The 23,269-nt window shown below is 37.9% G+C and overlaps 1 protein-coding gene across 1 annotated transcript in view; it reads left to right on the top strand.

Annotated features, from left to right (window-relative positions):
• The window catches only part of CNTN5 (contactin 5), a 1,155,131-nt gene that overhangs the window by 816,371 nt on the left and 315,491 nt on the right, over window positions 1-23,269 (top strand). Inside the window, exon 8 of the mRNA XM_080642588.1 lies at window positions 7,682-7,885. Within this exon, the coding sequence (XP_080498714.1) occupies window positions 7,682-7,885 (204 nt within the window). The remainder of the gene's footprint in view (window positions 1-7,681; window positions 7,886-23,269) is intronic.

Here is a 23,269-nt window from a genome sequence, read left to right as displayed (position 1 = left end):
TGACCCAACAGCTGCCCTCCTTCATTTTGAACACTGTCACTGAAGTAGCTTTTGCAGTCCTCAGCACAACCATAAAATGGATACATTACTGTCCCATTATATGGATACTGAAACTGAGGTTCAGCAAGATTAGAATATAATAATTGAAGCAGTATGATATAATGATAACATATAGGCTTAGAGTGAGTCAGATAAATTTGAATTTTTCCTCTGACACTTATTAGCTGCAGTTTTCCACTGGTTCCTTCATCGGTTTGAGCCTCAGGTCTTCTAATAAGTGACATTTTCTATCACAATGAAGGTATAAATCAGCAATGTAAAAAGATATTTTCTACTAGTTTCAGGTTGTGTCTCCTTTTGTTCAGTAGTAATAGATAATCAATGAGACAGTTCTCTACAACGTTTTCATCATATAATTAATTCCAAAACCCAAAGCTTCTGATGTGTACACACATTATTAGGAAGAATGGCTATTTTCTGACTTCTTATATTAAAGAATGTTGAAATGAATCATAGATAATTATTCACTGATATTGTTTTCACGGACTTCAGAGAGTCCAGTATGCTGTTTCATTCCCGTTTCTCACACTTTTTATTATTATTAATGGCACTTCAATTATGAGAAATGAGTATCATTGTCCATATGGGTACTCTTGGTTTTATATTCTATAGATGTGGAAAGAGGAGATCTTCTGTTTTGTGACACTGAATCAATTACCCCGATTGTGTTGAAATTCTGCAATGCATGAAGCCATAAAAACCAGGACATTCAATTAGGAGAATGGCCGGTCTAGAAACTTTCCTCCTACCAAAATTTAGAAATAATGAGTAAAGTAAAGAAAACTCCACTATACAGTTAAACTCATAAGAAAAGAAAGGAATCCCCAAGCTAAAATCTGGGAAGAGTGTTAATCCTGAGGTGATCTTCGCACAAGGTAGATTGTTTATATGTCATGGAAATAGATCTTAAAGTCTAGGAACTTGACAGTGGATGCTCATGCTGGGATCAAGTACATATCTCTGGGCCTACCTGAGAAGGGAAGTTGGGTTAGCAATGTCTGTCCCAAGCCAGGCCCACATTGGGCTATACCCTGAGTGAACTGAATGATTCTCACTAACTCAGGATGAAAGACCAAAAATTCTCCCAGGAGAAACCAAAACTTCAAGCCAACACAGCACATGGGACTATAGATCAAATGTATATTACCACATAGCATTGAAAGTGCACTAGTGAGATTTAATATAAAAATTAATCCCAAGTAGATATATCCCAAGTGGGGCTCTTGGTAGAAGCTGATGCAAAAGCATTCTTTTTTTTTTTTTAAAAAAAATACATTTTATTGATTTTTTACAGAGAGGAAGGGAGAGGGATAGAGAGTTAGAAACATCGATCAGCTGCATTCTGCACACTCCCCACTGGGTATGTGCTTGCAACCAAGGGACATGCCCTTGATCAGAATCAAACCTGGGACCCTTGAGTCCACAGGCCGATGCTCTATCCACTGAGCCAAACCAGTTAGGGCTGCAAAGCATTCTTGACGGAGACTCTCACAGCCTAGAATGCACACAGTACCTCACAAAGGAGTCAGTGTCTGCTAAAACAAGGGGTATGAACTGAAGAATCCTGTTAGGGACTTCTAAAACATTAATTGTCTTAACTAAGCATACTATTAAAGGAAAACTTTAGAAAAATGGGAAAAATCACAATTGATCAAATCATTTCAATATTCTTCTGAAATGAATAATAATATTAAAATTTTAGTAGTAATCAGCTTGTCTTAAATTATTATGAGACAAAGTGGTATAAAAAAAACAGAAGACTGTCCTGGCCACTTTGGCTCAGTGGATAGAATGTTAGCCCCATGGACTAAAGGCTCCCAGGTGTGATTCCGGTCAAGGGCATGTACCTCGGTTGCAGGCTCAATTCCTGGCCCAGGTCAGGGCACATGTGGGGAGGCAACCAATCAGTGTGTCTTTCTCACATTGATGTTTCTCTCTCTCTGTCTCTCCCTCTCCCTGCCACTCTCTCTAAAAATCAATGAAAAAATATCCGTGGGTGAGGATTAACAACAACAAACAACTTTTAAAAATCCATGAAAGACTAATAACACTAAAGATGACTCTGTGTTACTACCTTCCTGAATTATTCTATAAACCTCAGACTCTAACATAATCCTAATATATAAAAACACTGGGTCGTAATGACCAGTAACAACTAGAGGCTGACCAACCAGAAGTCAGTGCTGGCCACACCCCCAAGCAAGTGGTAAGGGGCAATCAGGCAGGCAGGCAGAGGGGTTAGGGGTGATTAGGTAGGCAGACCAGTGGTTAGGGGTGATCAGGTAGGCAGGCAAGCGGTTAGGGGAGATCAGGTAAGCAGACGGCCCCTCACAGGGCTGGCCCCGCCCCCCAGCAAAGAAAGAGGAGGCCCAGGCCAGCCAAGCCATTGCACCCCAGCCTGTTGCCTGCAGAGGGAGGCCACCGGTGGCAGGGGAGGGGGGGCAACACTGCACAGATGGAAAGCAGTGGCAGTGGCAGGGGTGGGCCAGCTGCCTGCAGCCCTGGGAAGGAAAGCCCCGATAGGCTCTGATCTCAGGCCAGGCCTAGGGACCCTACGCGAGGGGTCCCGGATTGTAAGAGGGTGCTGGCTGGGCTGAGGGACCCCCCTGAGTGCACGAATTTTTGTGCACCGGGCCTCTAGTACAAAATATATGATTAATGCTCATTTTTTATAGTAAAGACAACTTTTAAAAAGATATTAAATAGAGGCTAATAGAAAATGAAAAACCTAATAGTAGGAATTAAATAGCAATCTTAAAAGATATTTAGCTCAGTTCAATATTTTTATTCTTGGCACAGTTATAACCCAATCCAAGTTTAGATTATCAGCTTTTCTATGGTGTACAATTTCTACTTTGAATATTTCTTGGAATTAGAGAAAGCTTTGCTATGCAAAACTGAAAACTTATTTAAAAAAACGAAATAAGCATTTTTGAACCCCCAAATACTCATTTACCTGTAAAATTTGAGAAAGTGCCAGTATTGTGTAAATACTTTCTTTTCTATTCTAAAAATATTTACAAAACATTGATTCAACAGACACTGTCAGTAAAACAGAAATAGCATTTTAGTGAATGGTAGACAACTTTAATTATTCACTGTGTTCTTTGCCTTGAATTTCAAGTAATACAAAACAAGAGTTGAGATAACCTCTGTAAAATCTAGTATAAAATAAACTGCAAAAATATCAAGATGTCTGTGAGCAATGTTTAAATGACAAATGAAACTCTTATTATGACAATTAGAAGAATTCATAGTGTTCAGTGTGAGAAGTCCTTGAATTTAGAGCAGAAGCTGGTGCCAAAGCATCCTTGATAGAGACTCTCAGCCTAGAATGCACACAGTACCTCACAAAGAGTCTAGTCTGGAGTCTATTTGAGCAGCATGAGGACAGAATGAAGTATTTTTATTACAGTCTATGGGCTTTCTTTGAGTAAAGCCACATGGATACCATTAAAACATTCTTAATAAACTATCAAGTGCACTAAAGACTGCCAAGTGGGTCACTGTAGCTATGAAAAAGTGTTTGCTTTGTAAAATATTTGTTTGAATATTTTAAAGCTTTTGACATTGTAAATGTGTATTATAATTATAAGCTAATATATAACATTTCAAAATTCTCAGGCATCTGCTAGAACTAAATTCTTAGGAGTAATAAATATCAGCTAAATCTTGCTTAATATCAGTGTTCTACTCATCATTGAAATTTTCTATGGAAAACAGATCGAATAATATTTAAGTACTAATAATTTTTTTTACTATGTGTTTGATCCTCTTTACTACTTTTCTTATTTTTAAATGAAGCACATAGAAAGAGCTCTTAACTTAATAATTTTTGAGGAAGGGGCTAACAAAATGTTATTTTTATATCTTATAAATATACTAGAGGCCCTGTGCATGAAATTCATGCATGGGGGGGGAGGGTTTCCCTCAGCCCAGCCTGCACCCTCTCCAATCCGGGACCCCTCAGGGGATGTCCAACTACCTGTTTAGGCCAGATCACCAGGATCGGGCCTAAACAGGCAGTCGGACATCCCCCTCACAACCCAGGACCGCTGGCTCCTAACTGCTCACCTGCCTGCCTGGCTGATCTCCCCTAACTGCCACTCCTGCCAGCCTGATCACCCCTAAGCACCTCTGCCTGCTGGCCTGGTCACCCTCAACTGCCCCCCCACCAGCCTGGTCACCCCTAACTGCACCCCCTCTGCCACCCTGGTCGCTCTACTGGCCCCCTGCCAGGCTGGTTGCCCCCAACTGCCCCCCCTGCCAGCCTGGTCACCCCCAACTCCCCCCCCCCTGCTGGCCTGGTTGCCCCATGCAGCCTGCTGTCCAGTCATTTGGTCATCCCTCACTAACCCCCCTGAGAGCCTTGTTGCTCCAGGAGCCTGCTGGTCGTTACTGTTACTGTGATGGCGTCCCAAACAATTTGCATATTCCTCTTTTATTAGTATAGATATTATGTGTTATATTCCTGTTTATATTATTTTATTTTAAAACTTATGAAGTTGATAATATTAATCTCATTTTTTGAATGAGAAAACCAAACTCCAAAGAAAGGTAAATACTTGTTCACTTTAAACCATCAGTAAGGGGATATTAGACTGAAGTAATAGCGTTGTTAATGTTCATCACTTGATTGTATTAGATACACCTACCTCAGATGATGCCCATAATAATGTTTCTAATTCTTTTCAGGAGTTAGCCTGAGACAAAAGAAATTAAATGGTAATAGGTCCAGAGGTGTTCTATTCTAAGTTAATTGATAATATAAAGTTTTGAAATTAGTTATATTGACTTTCAATATGGGTGGATAATTTTCATGCCTCTGCTGAGTATTTCAAAAGGGCTGATTAAATGCCAGGCTTCCCATTGGAACCTAGGCAGGGCCAGAGTGATAAATGTATTTTTAGCTACTCATGACAGGTAGGTTGGTGGACAGAAAAAGAGGAAGGAAGGAGGAAAAAAAGGAAGGGAGAGAAAGAGAAAAGGAAGGGCAACAAAAGGATGGCATGAAATGAAATAGGGCTTCCTAAAACCTATTGTAGATTAGAATCACATGTTGGTCTTTGTAAAAACTCAAGTAAAGTTCTCATTTAATGTTGTAGATAGATTCTTGGAAACAACGTTAAGTGAAACTACTATACCAAAACCAATTTTACCATAAGCTAATTGATATAAATGAGAGTTAAATTCCAACACATCTCATCAGTGTTATAATGAAACAACTGTATTGGAGAACCTGCCATAATTATTGTTACTAAATAAATAGTTCTGGTGAAAGAGGACCTTGGAATATGCTCTTTCAACCATAACATGGGTAATTATAACATGTATTGAGATTTCAATGCTACGCACAATATTTCCAATGTCCAATCTTCTGTTAACTTAATTGCAGTCTGGTTTCAATCTGTTAAACTTGCCATTTAGTGATATTCCAAATGCCAATCTTAAGTGATATTTTCTTTATGTAACTGGACTATTTGACTTATTTGACATCATTTAACCTTTTTGAAATGGGTAAGCCATTGTTGCCTATGACACTGAATTTTCTTTATTCTATTTGGATTTTTGCAATAGTGTCTTTACTCTCACCCTTTGCACATTTTCTTTATGTAGCTTTTTTGTGCCTCCCAGAGAACCATCTTCTTACCATACCTATTCTCCCTAGTTAATCTCATCTACTTCCATGGTTTCGATTATACCAATATACTGACAACTTCTAAATTTACCTTTCACAGTGGATTCCCTTTCCTGAACTTCAAACATATATTTGTCAATTACTAGAACTCCTTATCCAGATTTCTCTCACACACTTCAAACTCAAATGCCCAAAAGTGAACTGATTGTCTTTCTCCTTAAACCAGTCTGATTTTGTGTATTTTCATCATGAACTTCTGTCATCCTCTACCCAGTCCCTCAAAGAAGTTAGGATAATATTCCTGGACTATTTGTCTCATAGTTTGTTTTACCTCCAGTATATTTCTTGAACAAATATCCTTCTTCTCATTGTTATTATCATGATTCTATTTCAAAATTTTTTAGCTCTCACTTCAGTATGCAATATTTTCCTATTTTTTCCCTGCAGTCTTGTTCTTACTTGAATCCAACATCACCAGAATCACCAGAATCACCTACTAACGCACATATCTATGACAGCCCTTTGCTGACGAATGTTCAGTAGTGCCACACTGCATATAAGATAGAAACAAGCTCCTAATGTAAGATACACACAATGTTAATTTGTGTTTAGCAATTTTATTTCTCTTCTATCAATCCAACCTTTTTTCTGACCACTCCTTTCCTTAGAACTTTTACTCCAATAATACAAAACTGTTTGTGGTGGTCCATTCTTACTATCCAACTCCTTGTCTGAATGGCCATCCTTGTTTGTCTCCTTTTACTGGAATACCTTTAGCACCTCATAAATTCTTCACCTGGCCAGCTCCAACAAATCTTTTAAAACTCTAAACTTATAATACCAAGACAAATTTCTTGGTCTCCATAGTCAAACATGCAATTGCCTTTTCAATTTTATGCTAGATAGTTTGACAAATTTAACCTCTAACTTAAACTGATTTTACTCCACCCACATTCCAAAGAACTGCTCTTTTTGTAGTCTTCATATTTCAATAAAGAGAAATATTTTCTACCAGTTGCTCAGTTACTCAGCTCCAAAATCTTACTCCTGAACTCTCTCTTTTTTCCCTCTCATTTCATAAAAATTCATCAGTAATTTCTGTCTATTACCACATTTTTATTAGAACCAATCACTTCTCACCACTTCACCATTTCTGCTACAATTCTAGTGCAAATTATTTACAGCTTTCATGGCTATTTTGAAAATAGCCTCTTAGAGTAGTGGACATTATTATTCCTGCTTCCCCTCCCCCATGCCTGCTCCTCTTTGGCCTGGCTCTTCTCTATCCAGTAGTCAGAGAGAGCTTTTCAAACACAAATTCACATGTTCTTCTCATCCTTGTCATGCTCTAGCTCTCTTAACATGATTTAGTTTTTTTCACAGCCTTATCATCACTTGATATACACTTCCTTGTATTTTTGATTTCTTCCCATTATAATGACAGCTCCATGAGAACACAGACCTTTTTTTATTTTTTCACTTAGAACATTGCTGGTCTATCATGACCCTCACCAATATTGTTAACAAATGAATAAATGAATGTAACTCAGATGTCTCTTAATTCAGGAAGTTTTCAATGATAGACATGATTACTTAAGTGTCCCTTTCCCATGTTTTCTTTAGAATAGAATATATATTTTTATTACTTTATTCCACACTGTTTTATAGGTCCAGGTAACTATCTTCCATCTTTTTTAATTTTAGTGTTATCATAGTGTCAATCATCTAACACACACTGGACAAAATTCGGAATAGAATGAATGAATGAATGAATGAATGAATATGTAGAGGCTGAGCATTCTTAAGAAATAGTCCAGATCTTTCCATAACCATTAAAACAACAGTCCTTTAAACATATCTGAATGGATCAAATATGTATGGCCTTGAAATATACCTAACACTTTAGTAAAGGCTTTGTTAGTTGAGCTTTAACTGTTAGTAAAATAACCTCTATTTCAACAATGAACTTTTGTGTATTTTCAGAGATCATCTATAGCTGGGTATTTAACGAGTTCCCTTCCTTTGTGGCGGAAGACAGTCGGCGGTTCATTTCCCAGGAGACAGGCAACCTTTATATTTCTAAAGTCCAAGCATCAGATGTTGGCAGCTATATTTGTCTGGTGAAAAACACAGTGACGAATGCCCGAGTACTTAGTCCTCCAACACCACTCACTCTACGTAATGATGGTAAGTTGCATGGCCCCGAGGGAAACATCAGACAACTCAAATGTGAAAAATTAAGATGCAGTAGTGTTTGCTAAACCCTTGAACCTAGCACAAAAAATGTACAAAGGCATTTGCCATTCGTAGAAACTCTATATTTTTGGCCTGAGATTATGCATACCTTAGAATAAAAATTTTGACATAGGAAATTGATGATCTATGGATGAGAAATAATAAACATAATGCCTCCCAATGCCAAAAAAGGGGAGAGATAATGTGAAAAAAATGAACAGTAGCAAAGCTTCCACAGCTCTTTGCTCTTTAGTGCCTCAATCTAGCACATGTGCATTAATTGTGAGCATTTTATAGGTTCACTTTTCATTACATTTGTATATTAGCTACCTTCAAATTGAATGTTCAGCTTGTAATATTTCATAGTATAGTTATAATTGTTATTATTACTTTTTCAATAATAGGAATAGTTTTATCTTTAACTTTTAAGTACAATTCAGGCAGATATGATAATTCTATAATTATAGGTATTGCCATCTAAAGGATCTTCAAATTTAAACACCTCACTTCTAGTTATAGACATTTACAGTTAAGCATAGCTTTAAAGAAGTCAAGTGCTGTATTACAGTTGATATATGATATGTGGCTTGCTCTGTCATGCAATAAAAAAATCTATAAATGCATATTATGAAGTAAATTTGAAAGTACTTATTGTGAAGTTTAAAAAATAATATATTTTAACACTACTCTTTCATATAGTTGGTTTTAGAATATATGCTGCTGGAATGTATGTCCAGAGTTATATCACAAGATTTCTCTTAAAACTTAGCTTTTCATCTTATATATTTAGACTTCAGAGTAAATATAATACAAGTACATATAGTAGTAATAATCCTAACAGAAAGTATAAAAGTAATAGCTCTTTTTGAGAAGAGGAAGCTCATCTTAGAGAGATGAAGGATGCAGCTAGGTAATGACACAGAAGAATAGATGAGAAACAAAAACAGAATTTTGGAGACCAATTCAGAGTCTGTTGAAACCAGCCAGCCAAGAGGTGCTGAGGAATAGAATGGAATCAGTGGTAATGGCATTGGCGAGCAGGAGACACGCCTGGGATTTTAAGGAGGTAGATTTACCAGGATATGATGGTTAATTAAATATGGGACTCTGGAGTAGGAGGAAGCTTTGGCATAGTTCACTGAATGGGTGATGATTCATGGATCATGATCACCAACTCCAAATGGGAGTTCAACATTGCTCCTCCATCCTACTAACTTTCTGTGGATTGTTAACCTGTAACTCTCCCCAAAGTTTTTAGAAGCCTCTCTACTTCCCTTAAACTGGACTATGAGCCAACACTCCTTCACAAAAACTATATAAGTATCAAATGTATCTTTCTACTAATAAAATTCAGACCTAACTACACCTCCATTCATATCGTTCTTCCCTCCTCCTATCTTAATAAAGATAGAGATACTGTTTCTCCTCCTATTAGGACATCACTTTATCTTTGTTGATTTTCATTCCCTCTGGCCTTTTAAGAACATTACACTATTAGTCATTATTTCTTACATCACCAATACCTTGTCACTAAACTAATAAACTATTTTTAGTCATTGTATTAATTGGATTTACTGGGGCAGTTCAATTTATTTACCTTTTTGTGTGAACATCTTTATTTTCAAAGAATCATAAGTTGAGCAATGATACGTAAAGGCTCATTAAAGAAATACAAATAGGTAAAATGAAACTGTTGTTTTAAAGTTAACATTTAAATTAAAAAGAAAGAGCCAAAACCGGTTTGGCTCAGTGGATAGAGCGTCGGCCTGTGGACTCAAGGGTCCCAGGTTCGATTCCGGTCAAGGGCATGTACCTTGGTTGCGGGCACATCCCCAGTAGGAGGTGTGCAAGAGGCAGCTGATCGATGTTTCTCTCTCATCGATGTTTCTAACTCTCTATCTCTCTCCCTTCCTCTCTGTAAAAAATCAATAAAATATATAAAAAAAAAAAAAAAAAAGAAAGAGGTGGAAAACGCCTGCTAAATTTCAATTACATTTTTTAAATGATAGTCTTACTTCAGATTCTGAGACAGGTTAGAAAATGTACATTTCCTCTTTCTGTAAATTATCTAAGATTGTTGTTTCCATGGTCGTTCTTTGCCTACTAAAGTGTATTTTTTCTTTATCATAGCAATACTGTATATCCATTTTGAATGAATGGTATAAATGAGGATGAGAAAAAAAACACACCCACATACCTTCCTCCCATCAAATCCCACTCCTTAAAGACACTCTTTTTAACTTCTCCTGTTTTCCTTCATGAGGTTTATATATAACGCTAGAAAATATCGATACTTCTTTAATCAAGTTAAATGAGATCATCAGTGTGGTTAAGAAAGCTCATACAAAGAGTATAAGATAAAGAGAAATGAGCTTAGGAACAAACCTTAAGTAATACAAATTGCATTAAAGGAAGGGTGATGAATGCAAATCCTACAAAGATAATATTAAGAAGCCAGAGAGTTAATAGGAAGAAACAGTGTTGTACAGTCAAGGAAGCTACGGAAATGCGTGTTTGAATGAGGAGAGGCGGGACTGCAGCTCAAGAGGGTGGACTGGGTGCCTGTATTGGGTGCCTGTAACTCTCTGAGACCTTTGGAGACAAAGACACGTCATGGGTGAGGATGCTGAAGGAGAGGAAGCAGTTCATTAACAAATAAGACATTTTGATAATCAGTTTCTGGAAAAATAAGGAAGCTTGTGAGTTAAAGGATTAAACAGGTAGAGAAACTAAAACTTAGAATAAAGTTTGAGGGATCTACAGGAGTTTAAAGGGCTGAAGACCATGTGCCCAGTGGAAGCCTGAAGAAGTTCTGAAATCAAAGTCAGCCAAGGGTGGACATAAAAATGAGACTGAACAGAGGGGGATTGAAGGCATGCATGTGGAACATCAATTTCAGTGGAATATTGGAATCTCTTCTCTTCCTTTTCTGACATGCCAAAAAGACCAAAGGGTTGTCTCTCAACAACATGGGTGGACTTTTATGGACAGCTAGAGTTCTTGATATGAACAATGGCATGTAGGCAAAAGCTTTTTCGGCAGATGGGTGTCCACAGCCTGAGAGCCAGTTCTTTGTTCCCATATCAAAGCCCAGAGGACTGCCCTGGCTCATGTGCTCAGTTGGTTGGAGCATCCTTTGGTGCACCGAAAGGTGGTGGGTTTGACTCCCAATCAGGGTGAGGATTAAAAAAAAAAAAAGCTGACAGGACTTTCAACACACTTTACCCAGCCTTCTTCTCCCCCCACCTCTAAAGGGAACCAATTCTACATACAGTGGAACCACAATCACTTCCAAACTTCTCATACTTAACATTTCTATACAATTCTAAGTTAACAGTTTCTGCTTAAAAATTACTGAATTGTTGAGTGGTCACAGAATTTATACCAGGATAATGTGTGAAAAAAAGAAACTTTTAATATGCTAAAAAAAAAAAGGCTTCAATTAGACTGGAATCATTTTTTAAAATAAAAAAACCTTCCATGTCACTATTTGATCTCTCTTAAAAGAATTTTGAAAACTATGTTCAAAAGGACATACTCCTGAATGTTTTCCCAAGTAGTTGGCATCTATTAAACATTATGTCTAAGATAAAAATTGAATACGATTGTGGATGAATCCATTTATTGCACCACGGTTGGCTGGAATTCCTGGTGGGTTTTACAAACCTCTCCGTGCAGAGACAGGCATCAGAGTAGATATTTCTGCAGACTTGGCAAACACCTCTGCAGGGGTTTGAATATAAAAATTACATTTAATCTGCTGTGACCATAGAGTTAGCTATAAAAGTCATTTCAAGAACATTGTGTTTTTATACTTCTCTGGAAAAAAAAACAATAGTCATTTCTAAAAATAGTAGAGGCTATATACTTAAGCAAATTATTTTCTCTCAAATACAAATAAAATTTTACTTTAAAACTATCACAAAATGTCTTGGATTATCTTCAAGCAAAGCTGGACACAATTTGCTTGTAAGTAGTTGTCTTTTTCTTTTTTTCAAATGTATCCCAGAAAGCAGGGATGTGCGATGGAGTGGGGGTGAGGAGTGAGACAGTGGAAAGGTGGGCTGCATCATGGATATGACCACTTCTGCAGGCAGCTGGATCTTGAGCCCACAGGACCAGAACCTTACAAAATGCACTCAGAATAGGTCCTTGGAGGACTTACCCATGGGCATTCATCTCCCATTCAGGAAGTGGCTCCGAAAGCAGTTGATTTCTGTGCACCTCAAGTTGCAATCGTGTGAAACGGGTGGCACCTGCACAGGCCTGGTGGCAGTGGCAGTTGCAGGAGTGGATATGTGGGTGAAGATTTTTTTAACTGGCCCACAAGAGAGGACTAAACGTAGATGAGGGAGCTTTAGAAGACTGAAGTGCATGAGTGACATGATCAGAATTTCCTCTGCTGACACTGTGGAAAATTATGCTCACACACTCGAGTAAATTGCATACCTACCAAGTGTCAGATAATTTTTATGTAGTGGAGGTACAACAGTGGGGAGAACAAATGCTATAACCATCCTTATGCAATTTACAATATAATACAAGGAGGACATGTCCCTGAATACTGAATATAACACTGCATCCTAGGATCTGCCCACCCTCATTCAGTGCCCCAGGAGGCCATCTCATATATCATTGCAATAAGAAACAAATTTAAAAATCTAGCTCCAAAAACATTTATACAGATTTTTACTAATAGTGTGGAGAGTAACAAATGAGGTGCCAGCATTACCCATAACATGGCAACATTTATTAAACACGTCACTCTAACCCAGCCGTGGGCAAACTACGGCCCGCGGGCCGGATCCGGCTGTTCTATCCGGTTCTCTTGCTCTCCCCTCCACTTCTTTACTTTGAATTTATATTAGTTCACACAAACACTCCATCCATGCTTTTGTTCCTGCCCTCCGGTCCAGTTTAAGAACCCATTGTGGCCCTCGAGTCAAAAAGTTTGCCCACCCCTGCGAGTCTAACCACATCTCTCTTTAACCAAGCTTTCATATCTCTGCCTCAACTTACCTCTGCCTTTCCCCCACAACACTGTGGCCTCTATTTTCCCTTTAGGGTCTCACTCTTTCTGTATTAAATACAGCAATTTCATACTCTCATTTCTCCTTTCATTTGAGTAACCCACCCAATTCTGAAAAAAAAAATTTTGGCTTATTTTATTTTTATTTAATCAACAATCATGTTTTATTACTACACAGAGGCCCGGTGCATGAAAATTCATGCACTGGAGGGGGGGTCCCTCAGCCCGGCCTGCCCGCTCTCACAGTCCAGGAGCCCTCAGGGGCGGGAAGCGACCTGGCGATCAGGGGAAGGTGACGCCCCCATTACACCTCTGCTGCTGCCACTGCCAGCAGCGCAAGCCTGGGCTGGCCCTGGTTACCTGAGCCTCGGGTGGCCCTGGCAGCTGGGCAGCTGCCATCGGAGGTTTGCCTGCGCCTCGGGTTGGCTCTGGGCCGCTGGGGGGCTGAGGGAACTGGGAGACTCCAGAGGTAGGCATGCAGAGTGGCCAGACCCACCTGCTGCGCCGCTGGGGCTGAGGGGACTGGGTGCCGCCATCTTGTGGCTGTGTGCACCGCCATCTTTGAGGGCATGGCAGTCAATTAGCATATCCCCTCCTTATTAGCTGTGGGTGCTGCCATCTTTGCGAGGGCATAATGGTCAGTTAGCATATTCCCTCTTTATTAGTAGAATGTGAGGCATTGTCTGAAAAACTTTACAAGTATTTGAGTGAAAGGATGAAAAATATACACAATCAGATATTAACTTTAAAAAAGAAGTTGAAGTTGTTCTATTAATATCATACAGGATATTAAATGAATTTCTAAAAATAGGGAAGGCCATTCTGATAATAGGTTTAATTCTTCAAGAAAATATAACAGAGCATCTTCCCACAACCCACTATGAACATGACCAGCGGGCCCCCCCCCCCATTCCTCTTTCCATCCAGATGAGATCTTCTCTTATTAGATCCCTCCCCTGCCTGAAGCACATTCTCTCAACACCCTTCTTTAAAGCTATAGTGGTTCTATAGTAGTACAGAGAGGATAATAAAAACAAGTAATGAAAGAAAAAACAAAATCAAACCAGCCCCTGTTCCATTTTCCCATCCCTGGAGTTGGATAGCAAAGAAGAGAAAAATCATTGAAGAAGCAACTTGAGAACATGAGTGGGAATACATTTAGAATGCATACAGAAAGATTGCCTTTGTTAGAGAATTTATCAGTTGTCACAGTGGGGAGATAAATTGCTATTTGGTGGTGAAAAGTCTAATGGCATGTTGTTGTTTTTTAATGAACTACAAGCAAAGTCATCAACTGAGAATGTACGTATATGTAAACAACACGTTTCTTTTTAAGGCAAGAAGTATATTAACAAGGAAATTGTATTCAGAATTACCTACTTACATAATAAGTGAATTAGCTCCATTAATTTACTAATGAATAATGCAGGTCCTAAGAGTCATGGAAAAATATTTTAAAATGGCATGCCATGAAGAATGTGGTAGACTGAGTAGTGGTCCCCAAGATGTACATAGCCTAATTCCCAGAAACTTTGAACGTTAACTTACATGGTAGAGGGACCTTACAGATGTGATTAAGGACACCCAGGATTAGTTTGGATTACTGTGGCTAATTAGAGTCAACCCTACATATAGAACCAAGTGTCCTTACAAGAGGAATGCGGAGCAAGATTTGACTACTGAAGAGAAGAAGGGGATGTGGTGATGGAAGTAGAGATTAAGGTGATGTGCTTGAAGATGGAGGAAGGGGCCCTAAGCTAAAGAAGGTAAGAAATGCAGCACTAGAAGATGGAAAGGCAAGGGATGGGTTTTCTCTAGAGCCTCTCAGAGGGAAGGTGGCCTTGCCCTCAAGAGAGGCCACATTAATGGAGGCCAAATGAAACTGATTTTGAACTTCTGGACTTCAGAATTCTAAGAAAATGAATGCATGTCATTTTAAACTACCGAGTTTGTGGTATTTTGTTACAGCAACCATGAAAAAATAATACAAAGAGCAAACAAAAATTGGGGGCAAATTTTTTCTTACTCATCTTGTGGAATATTTGTGGTTATTCTAGTAGTGTGTTGGAACTGGCTTGTTCCTTCTCCCAAGAGTTGATTGTGTGCATCTCTTCATTTCTTGGTAGCTTCAAATCAGCCATTACAGGGAGTATTTACATCATAAAGCATCAAAGGCTACACATCAGGGTTCCTGTCCACCTCCAACCCCAGAGAACTGGTTGTTAAACTGCATTCTGATAGTAATTCAGCACCTAAAATCACAGTCACTGAATCAAAAATAACATTTGATGGAATAAGCATCAATTTAAATGTACCTTTGTTCCACCCCAATTCTCTCTGGTTGCTTTGCACCAGATAAAAGCACAGACTAAATGAATTCTGTGTTAATCTGTTTCTGATCCCTGAAATTTGTTCTGGCACTCAAGCAGTATGATGCAGCAAAGTCACTCTTATTTTCTGACCAGTGTGGTTAGCACAAATATATACGACAATTGGAATGGCTTTGGGTATTTATTTTTCCATTTTCTCTTCTAAATTTTGCTTCTTGTGTGTTGAATATCCTGCCCTAAACCCAGGAGACTTTTTTCTTCTAATCTTTGTTCAGAATTTTCAATTTATGCATCATTTCAAGGGGACTTGGAAAGCTGGTGACAATAACACTCCTACTCAAGTACATATAACTATTCAAAAGAAGCTGAATAATATCAAGAGTTTATGTCAAAATATGCAGGAATATAGAAACTTATTTGGCTTTTATTAATCTTTTATTTATTTTGCTCTGTGTCTCTCTCGGAAGCTTATCATGTTGACGGGTTACAAATTAAATAAAAAACATCAAAAAATCATTGGCTCATTTCTGAATAAGATAAATACTTTGCTTGCTCAGCTGTCCTTGACAGTCATTCCATACAGTTCAATTTCTCCTCAAACAGACTTATAAAAGCAATTTGCACTTCTATCCATAGAGACAACAATTATCATCAAGAAAAACAATGTGCATTATTTCATCAACTGTCTCAGTATGTCTTTAAAACTTTGTAGATTTAATAAGTGCCTACAAATAAGATAAATTTCCTAAAAAAAAATCTACTTTAGGCCTTTTCCTGGTTTCTAACATGAAAGCTTGTTATTGTTATTTAGGGGGAAAAATCCCCAAGGATATCAGTTTTTGATAACTGGCATTGTAATAGTGAATATATAATTCTAAATATAACAAACATGAATTTTGAGTTGTTTTTTTGTAAGGGTAGAAGATATATGTTCTGTTATTCTAGTCTGACTTTCCTATTGTCAGACTAATCTAAACTGTCTTCATTGCTATATTTCATTTCTTCATTTAATAATCTGCAATCCGGCATTCAGCCTCACTGCACTGCTCAGGGTGTTTCCTCAAAATCAGTCAAGTGTCTGCTAATCAAATATATCAGCGCTTTCTCAGCCTTCATCATGTTTTACCTGTTTGCAATCTGTTTAAACATAAGAATATTTTCTTTTCTTGACGTACTGGAACAGTTTCATCTGTACCTTTCACCGTCTCTTCTCAGTGTGCCCGTAAGTCAGTCATTCATTTCACTGTCCATCTGGATGTGTCCATTCATCCATTTTTCTGTCTTGCTTACACTGTTCCAGAAAGGATTTAAGGAGGCTTATCCTTCTAAATGTAGGTGTTTCTCCAGGATTCTGCTCCTGAGACTCATCTAAAATATTTTTCTTTAGGAGGGCACTTCTGTTTCTGTTTCCAATTTAGAATCTTCCCAGAACTTCTCCAGCTGATATCTATATTGTTAGTAAGATCACCTTTCTTCTAAACATCAGACAGAAAAATTTCTGGATCAGTTAGCATTCTCCTAATCTTCTGACTACTTACACATTCCATAGGGTTGGCAAACCCTTTGAATTCTACATCTCCAGTGTCATTCTCATCCATCCTCCTCTTCCTACTCTTTACCTATTGCCTAAATCAGTGGCTTTTAACTGCATTTTTCTACACTTCACTCTTTACGCGCACTTTCAAGAGTACTGCCACATTCTAGGGTGTAGAAGAAAGTAGAGGCTGCACCCCAACCGGTTTGGCTCAGTGGATAGAGCGTCGGCCTGTGAACTCAAGGGTCCCAGGTTCGATTCCGATCAAGAACATGTACCTTGGTTGCAGGCACATCCCCAGTGGGGGGTGTGCAGGAGACAGTGATTGATGTTTCTCTCTCATCGATGTTTCTAACTCTCCCCCTCCCTTCCTCTCTGTAAAAAGTCAATAAAATATATTTTTTAAAAAAGTAGAGGCTGCAGTTGCAGTGCCAGTGAACTAGCTGTAAGACCATCTCCTTCACCGTCAATCAAGAAGGCTTACAGTAAAGTTCATGTGAGTGGCATCACTACAGAGATTTAAGCTAGAATCTATTTTGATTGATTTAGTTTAAAGTAAATTGTAGGATCTAGTTAATATTAAGCACGCCTTTTTCTTTAAATTCGGGTTTCTTTTAAAATGTCAGAGTGTTAAATTAATTAATTATAGAGAAAAATAAATTAAAGAATGAGCTCAATCCAGAATCCTAAAGAATATCCTTATAACTCATTGGTTTAAAAAATAAATTAAAGCCAACATAAAGAAAGATTTGCTGTCATTGTGACATCATGGTGATCAAATACACGTGCTACAAATCTTATAGATGATCAACATGCAAAAGACTCATCTGTATAAACAGCTGCCCTGCCATAGGTTGCTCAGTGCCACAGGCCCTTCTGACTTTGCCTTTGTTTAAACAAAGACATATTGTCAAGAAGCTTTTAGACAATTTGAAATCTAGAAGTGTGTGAAAGCAGAAAACAAATTAAAAAACAAATGGTGGGAACAATTTAGGGGTTCTGTCCTCAGAAATGGACTCTCAGGCAGATCTGTACAAAAGCAGCAGACCCACTGCCTACAACCTCTCTGCCCCCTGAGGCACAATTCTGATGCCACTCAGACTGAAATTCCACCATTGAAACAGTCATCTAGGTGAGGATGCTACCCGAAAGGGGATCTGGCCCTGAGCAAGTCTGCCTAGGGCTGGCCTGTAGTTTCCGGGTTCTGGCCTTCCTGCAGGAAAGATTTCACAATACAAGTCCAGGTGATTTGGAGGGCATGTGAAACAGGAAGGGCTTAGGACAGAAGAATCTACAGGAGAGAGCCTCGGTGGGACTGCTTTGCTCTCTATAAATGTTTTAGGAAAGAAATGCACCCAGGTGGGGCTGCTATAGCTCACTGGAAAGTCAGAGAAAAGGGTTTAGCGACTGGATGAGCTGCGGCCGCATTGCTCCTTGCTCCGTGGTTGCAAGTCTCCTGGGGTCCCTTAGAATTCAGGAGATGCAGTCCTATGGGGGAACCTGAGGGGGCAGGGAAAGAACCAGGAGTGCTCCCAGGAGGGAGAGCACATGCTGGGTCATTGGTTTTGAGAGGTTTTAAAGGTTGGGAGTTTAGGGGAGAGCTTAGGGGAGATTTCAATAGAATATTCATCAGCTGGAGCTGAAATACAGGTGAGGCCCACATATTATCTCCAGGGAGGGACCTTCTGTATCTGGCTGTAAATTGCTTGGCCAGTTTGTTCAGCTCTCTGTCTCAGTTTCCCCATTCTACTTGCCAAGGAATTTTCCTAGCTTCTTACTATCCTGACTCAAAGAAGCATTATGTTTTAAAAGATGAAATGACACTGAGAAAATTAGAGATCAGTAATTTTTACTTTAGTGTATATCAGTTCAACCATATTTTTTTGTTTTGAACATTTTACTGAGACAACTCCCCAAAGAGAAAAGAATGTGAATTATATGAGAAGAGAGTTGGATTGAATTGGAAGGAATTGGCATATATATATATATATTCAGTGGGTCAGGCAGAGAGCTTTTAAGACAGACTTTTTGAAAGTCCGTATTTTGAAATTCTAGTTGTGCCTCATTTTTAACTAAGTGACCTACCTATTCTAAACCTTGGCTTCTTGATTCATGCAACAGTGATTAAATGATCCTCAGTATGAATAGGAGGTCTATTAAATTTTTTAAACAAATGTACTGAAAATCAGATATTTGATTCATACAACAGTGATTAAATTTACCGTAAGATTGTTCTAAAGACTAGAATAATTATGCACGTAAAGAATCTAGCACAGTTCACACTTGTTTTGTGGTTTTTGGTTTGTTTGTTTTGTGCTGGAGATTCAAGAACAATAACACATTCTTTGACCTTCAAAGAACTAATGGTATCATGGAGAAGATAGACAAGGTGGCACTTCTGTTAAAAGAAGCCACATCATAATGTGCAAAGAGCAAAATAAGGAGGTATCCTATGTCCTGGTGCAAAGAGGACAGGAACTAGCTCCACAAGTTTAGCAGGAGCTTTTGCAAAGTGGAGTTGACCTTTGAGTGCAATGTTGGAAAAAAAGGGAGCTTGTCAATTGCCCTAATTCTGGGCTGGCATTACAGACAGAGGGAAAGCAAGCAAAGGAACAAAGGAAGAAAGGTAAATAAAAAGAAGTAGGATTGGGGGAGAAAACCTTTATCTTTCAAGTTTTTGTCTGAGGCTGACTCTGCATCTATGAAGAAAGCATGTATAGCCCGGCCAGAGTGGTTCAGTGATTGAGCATTGACCTATGAACCAGGAGGTCATGGTTTGATTCCCGGTCAGGGCACATGCCTGGGTTGCAGGCTCAATCCCCAGTGTGGGGCCTGCAGGAGGTTAATCAATGATTCTCTCATCATTGATGTTTCTATCTCTCTCACCCTCTCCTTACCTCTCTCAAATCAATAAAAAATATATATTTAAAAAAAAAAAGAAAGCATGTGTAGGAACGGGAGGGAATTCATTTTCACTGACTTACTGTAGAACACATGGCATACAATTCATTCCCTATTTAGCATGTGAGGAAGAGCACAGACTCTGGAGCCAAACTTTCTGTATTCAAATCCTGTCTGTAGCATTTAATAGCTATGACTTTTAATCAAGCTTTCAACCTTTTGTATTCAGTTTCCTCAGAGGTCAAATGAGGATAATTATTAGACCAGTTCAAAGGGTTGTGAGAAATATAGTTGACACATCTATAGGAGTTAGACAGGTACCTGTTATATAGTAAACCCCATAAAAACATTAGGTATTATTTTTATTATAATATTATCATCATACATAAAACAGAGATTAGTGTATGACCTGAAATGTCAAATAAGCCTCTAATTGTAATTTTAGGTTTTAATTTATCTCTACAACTTTAGAAATCTTATGAAAAGGTGACAAAAATAAGAGGGGAGTGGTTTGTAACCTACAAAGATCATTCACAAATCCAATAACCAGCAATATTAAAAAAAATGATAAAACTCAAAGAAAGAAGACCTTAAAAATTATATTTGCATATGTCATTAACTTGCTTATTTCCTAAAACCTTATTTTACTAAACCTACTTAAGCTTGTGGAATGGGTAGATTTGTCTAGCTAACACTCTTTAACTTCAAATGAGAAGTAAAGAAAAATGTTTATCCAAACCAATCCAAGATAGTAGATCAAAATTTTAATAGAAAATTGAAATCAAATATTCAGTGAGATAAACTTATGGACAATGGTGAAATCCAGGCTGACCCAAACACTGTCATGTAGCTAGATAGCAGTTAATTTATGTTCAGGCACTGCAGGTACAATGAATAAACTTCATTTCTTGATTGCTAGAAGCCACAACGTAAAGAAGAATATAGAGAAATAAACATAATTATAATTCAATGATATATGCACTAAAATAATGGTTTCAACTGGGAAAATAAAGAATAGAGTAAAATTGCCTTAGCTGGTTTGGTTCAGTGGATAACAGGGTCAGCCCACGGACTGAAGGGTCTCGGGTTCGATTCCAGTCAAGGGCACATACCTGATTGCAGGCTCAATCTCCAGCCTCAGTAGGGGTGCATGCAGGAGGCAACCAAACTATGTGTGTCTCTTACATCGATTCTTCTCTCTCTCTATCTCCCCCCCTCCCTTCCACTTTCTCTAAAAATCAATGGAAAATTAACTTGTGCTGAGGATTAAAAAATAAACAAACAAACAAACAAATAAATAAATAAATAAAAGAATAGAGTAAAATTAGTTAACCTAAAATGGGGAAGTGAAATTTGAGTATGATTTTGAAAGCTGAATGGTAGTTTATAAATAAAGAAAAAGTTCAAGGAATTACAGACAGAGGCAAAAGCATGTGGTTGTAAATATTGTATGGCTACAGTGTGAGATTTATAAGGAGTTGAGTCAGTAAATATGACTACCTACTGGGTAAGTTTCAAGTTATGAAAGGCTTTGAATGCAATGCTAAGGAATTCTGATTTTATTTTCAAAACTATTGAGTAAACAGTCCTGTAAGCAGGAAATTAGCATTAAAAGTTTTAATATTGTTGTTTGTTGTCCTTTTTTAAATTTAATTTTTCAATTACAGTTTACATGTAATATTATTTTGTATTAGTTTCTGGTGTACTGCATAGTGGTTAGACAATCATATACTTCACAATGTGATTCCCTTGATATTTCAAGTACCTCTTGGCACCATACATAGCTTTGTTGTTTGTTTATTTGCTTGCTTATGTTCAGGACAATAACTCTAATACTAGTAGAAAGGAGAGACCAACAGATTAAAATGTTGATCTGGAATATTTTTTTTAAAAGGAATGGATTGGTAATATCCCATAGCTCTATTCTTCAATTAATTAATGAAAGCCAAATGCATATGATATAGGAAAATCCAGGTTTCTTTTTAACAAGCAGAAAGAGTGATGTGTTAAAACAGTACAAAAAGATAAATTTGCTTATAACAATGTGGGATTTCAAAGGACAAGTTAAAAAACATCAGAAAGAAAGATATACTCAAGGAGAATTAGGAGTAGGATTGGGCTAGATAGGAGAGTTCAGATTTGATAATGATGGTTTGACCAGTAAGGTAATTAGAATATATACATAAATAACTATAAAATAAGGGAGAACATAATTAAGATCATTATAAGTAACACACCATGGTAATTTAGGAGTAAGTGACAAGATTTCTTGCTGAGGGAATTACAGAAGATTTTTGTTTTTGTTTTTTCTCCTGCTTCATCTTCTTTATCTTCAATATAATTCGAAGTAAAGTTTATTGGTAAACTAAATTTTAGTGTGCATAGTAATGTAATTTTAAATAAAAACCAACAGCATGTGCAAAGGCTAATGGCCAGTTAAGGATAAAGTGTACTTTGGAAATAGCAAGCATTTCAGTTACATAGAATATTGGATGCATGAAGGGGAAGAGTGAGAAGTAAATTTGAAAAGATAATTTAGGTCTAGAATGCTCAAATCTTTGAGGGGAAAACTGAGAACTATAGATATTAGTAAATAAAGAGACCCTCAGCATGCATTTCAGCAGTTGCAGTCAACTCTCTTGGAATAATCTCTCATGTCCCTAGTTCAGTCTTCCTCATGTAGAGATGGTATTCTGTCTTGGTGACATACATATTTATATCAATGATCTATTCAGTGTCCTGGCCTCCCAGTTCCTTGACCTCCTTGCTTCCCATGAAATTGTACTCCATCTCACCTTAACCACCCTTTCATTACATATGTAAAAGCCTGAATTTTGCCGTCACCAATTATTCTGCCTTTATCAAAATCTCACTTTTAAGTAAACAACTTTCTGCCACAGGCTTCTTTCTGTCTAAATAATGTTGTCCAGCACTTTCCACTCAATTCTTCAACCTCTCAGACTCCCGATCCCTTTCATCAATCCACTATGTCACTGTCCATCACAACGTCATGTTCTCAAGCACCTTCCTTTTCTAGCTTCGATTTCCTAGTAGCCCAATATAAATACTTTCTGTGTACAGTCTCAACCCTGTACCTCCCCAATTTCTCTATCATATTCTGCTCACTTGGCAGATCTCTAATCCCAACCTCAGTCATTGTCCCATTCACTTCATGGTTGTATCTATGAGGCTAACTGGATAAAAACACGCACAGCACATACATAATTTTGGACACAGATTTTGTCTTAAATTTATGATCTCATTTATTCTTCTAAGAACATATATAACAGTTCATAATTTATCACATATATATGTTCCCTTGCCTTTAAACATGCCTAATGAACTCTTCTTGACCGTTCTGTGCACTGTATCCCATGCCCTCTTACCTAATTCAAGGACTTTCCTTCTGCAGTTGTCTCTTCCCTCTCCCCCATCACTTGCTCTCTTCATACTGAGTGATTTTCATCAGTAAGTATATTAGAATATTTATCATTTAAAAGTAATCCTTTCTTGATTTCAGCATCCACCTCCAGCTTGTATGT

The sequence above is a fragment of the Plecotus auritus genome (assembly GCF_963455305.1).
Source record: "Plecotus auritus genome assembly, chromosome: 9".
NCBI lineage: Eukaryota > Metazoa > Chordata > Mammalia > Chiroptera > Vespertilionidae > Plecotus > Plecotus auritus.
This window is presented reverse-complemented; position numbering and strand designations above follow the sequence as displayed.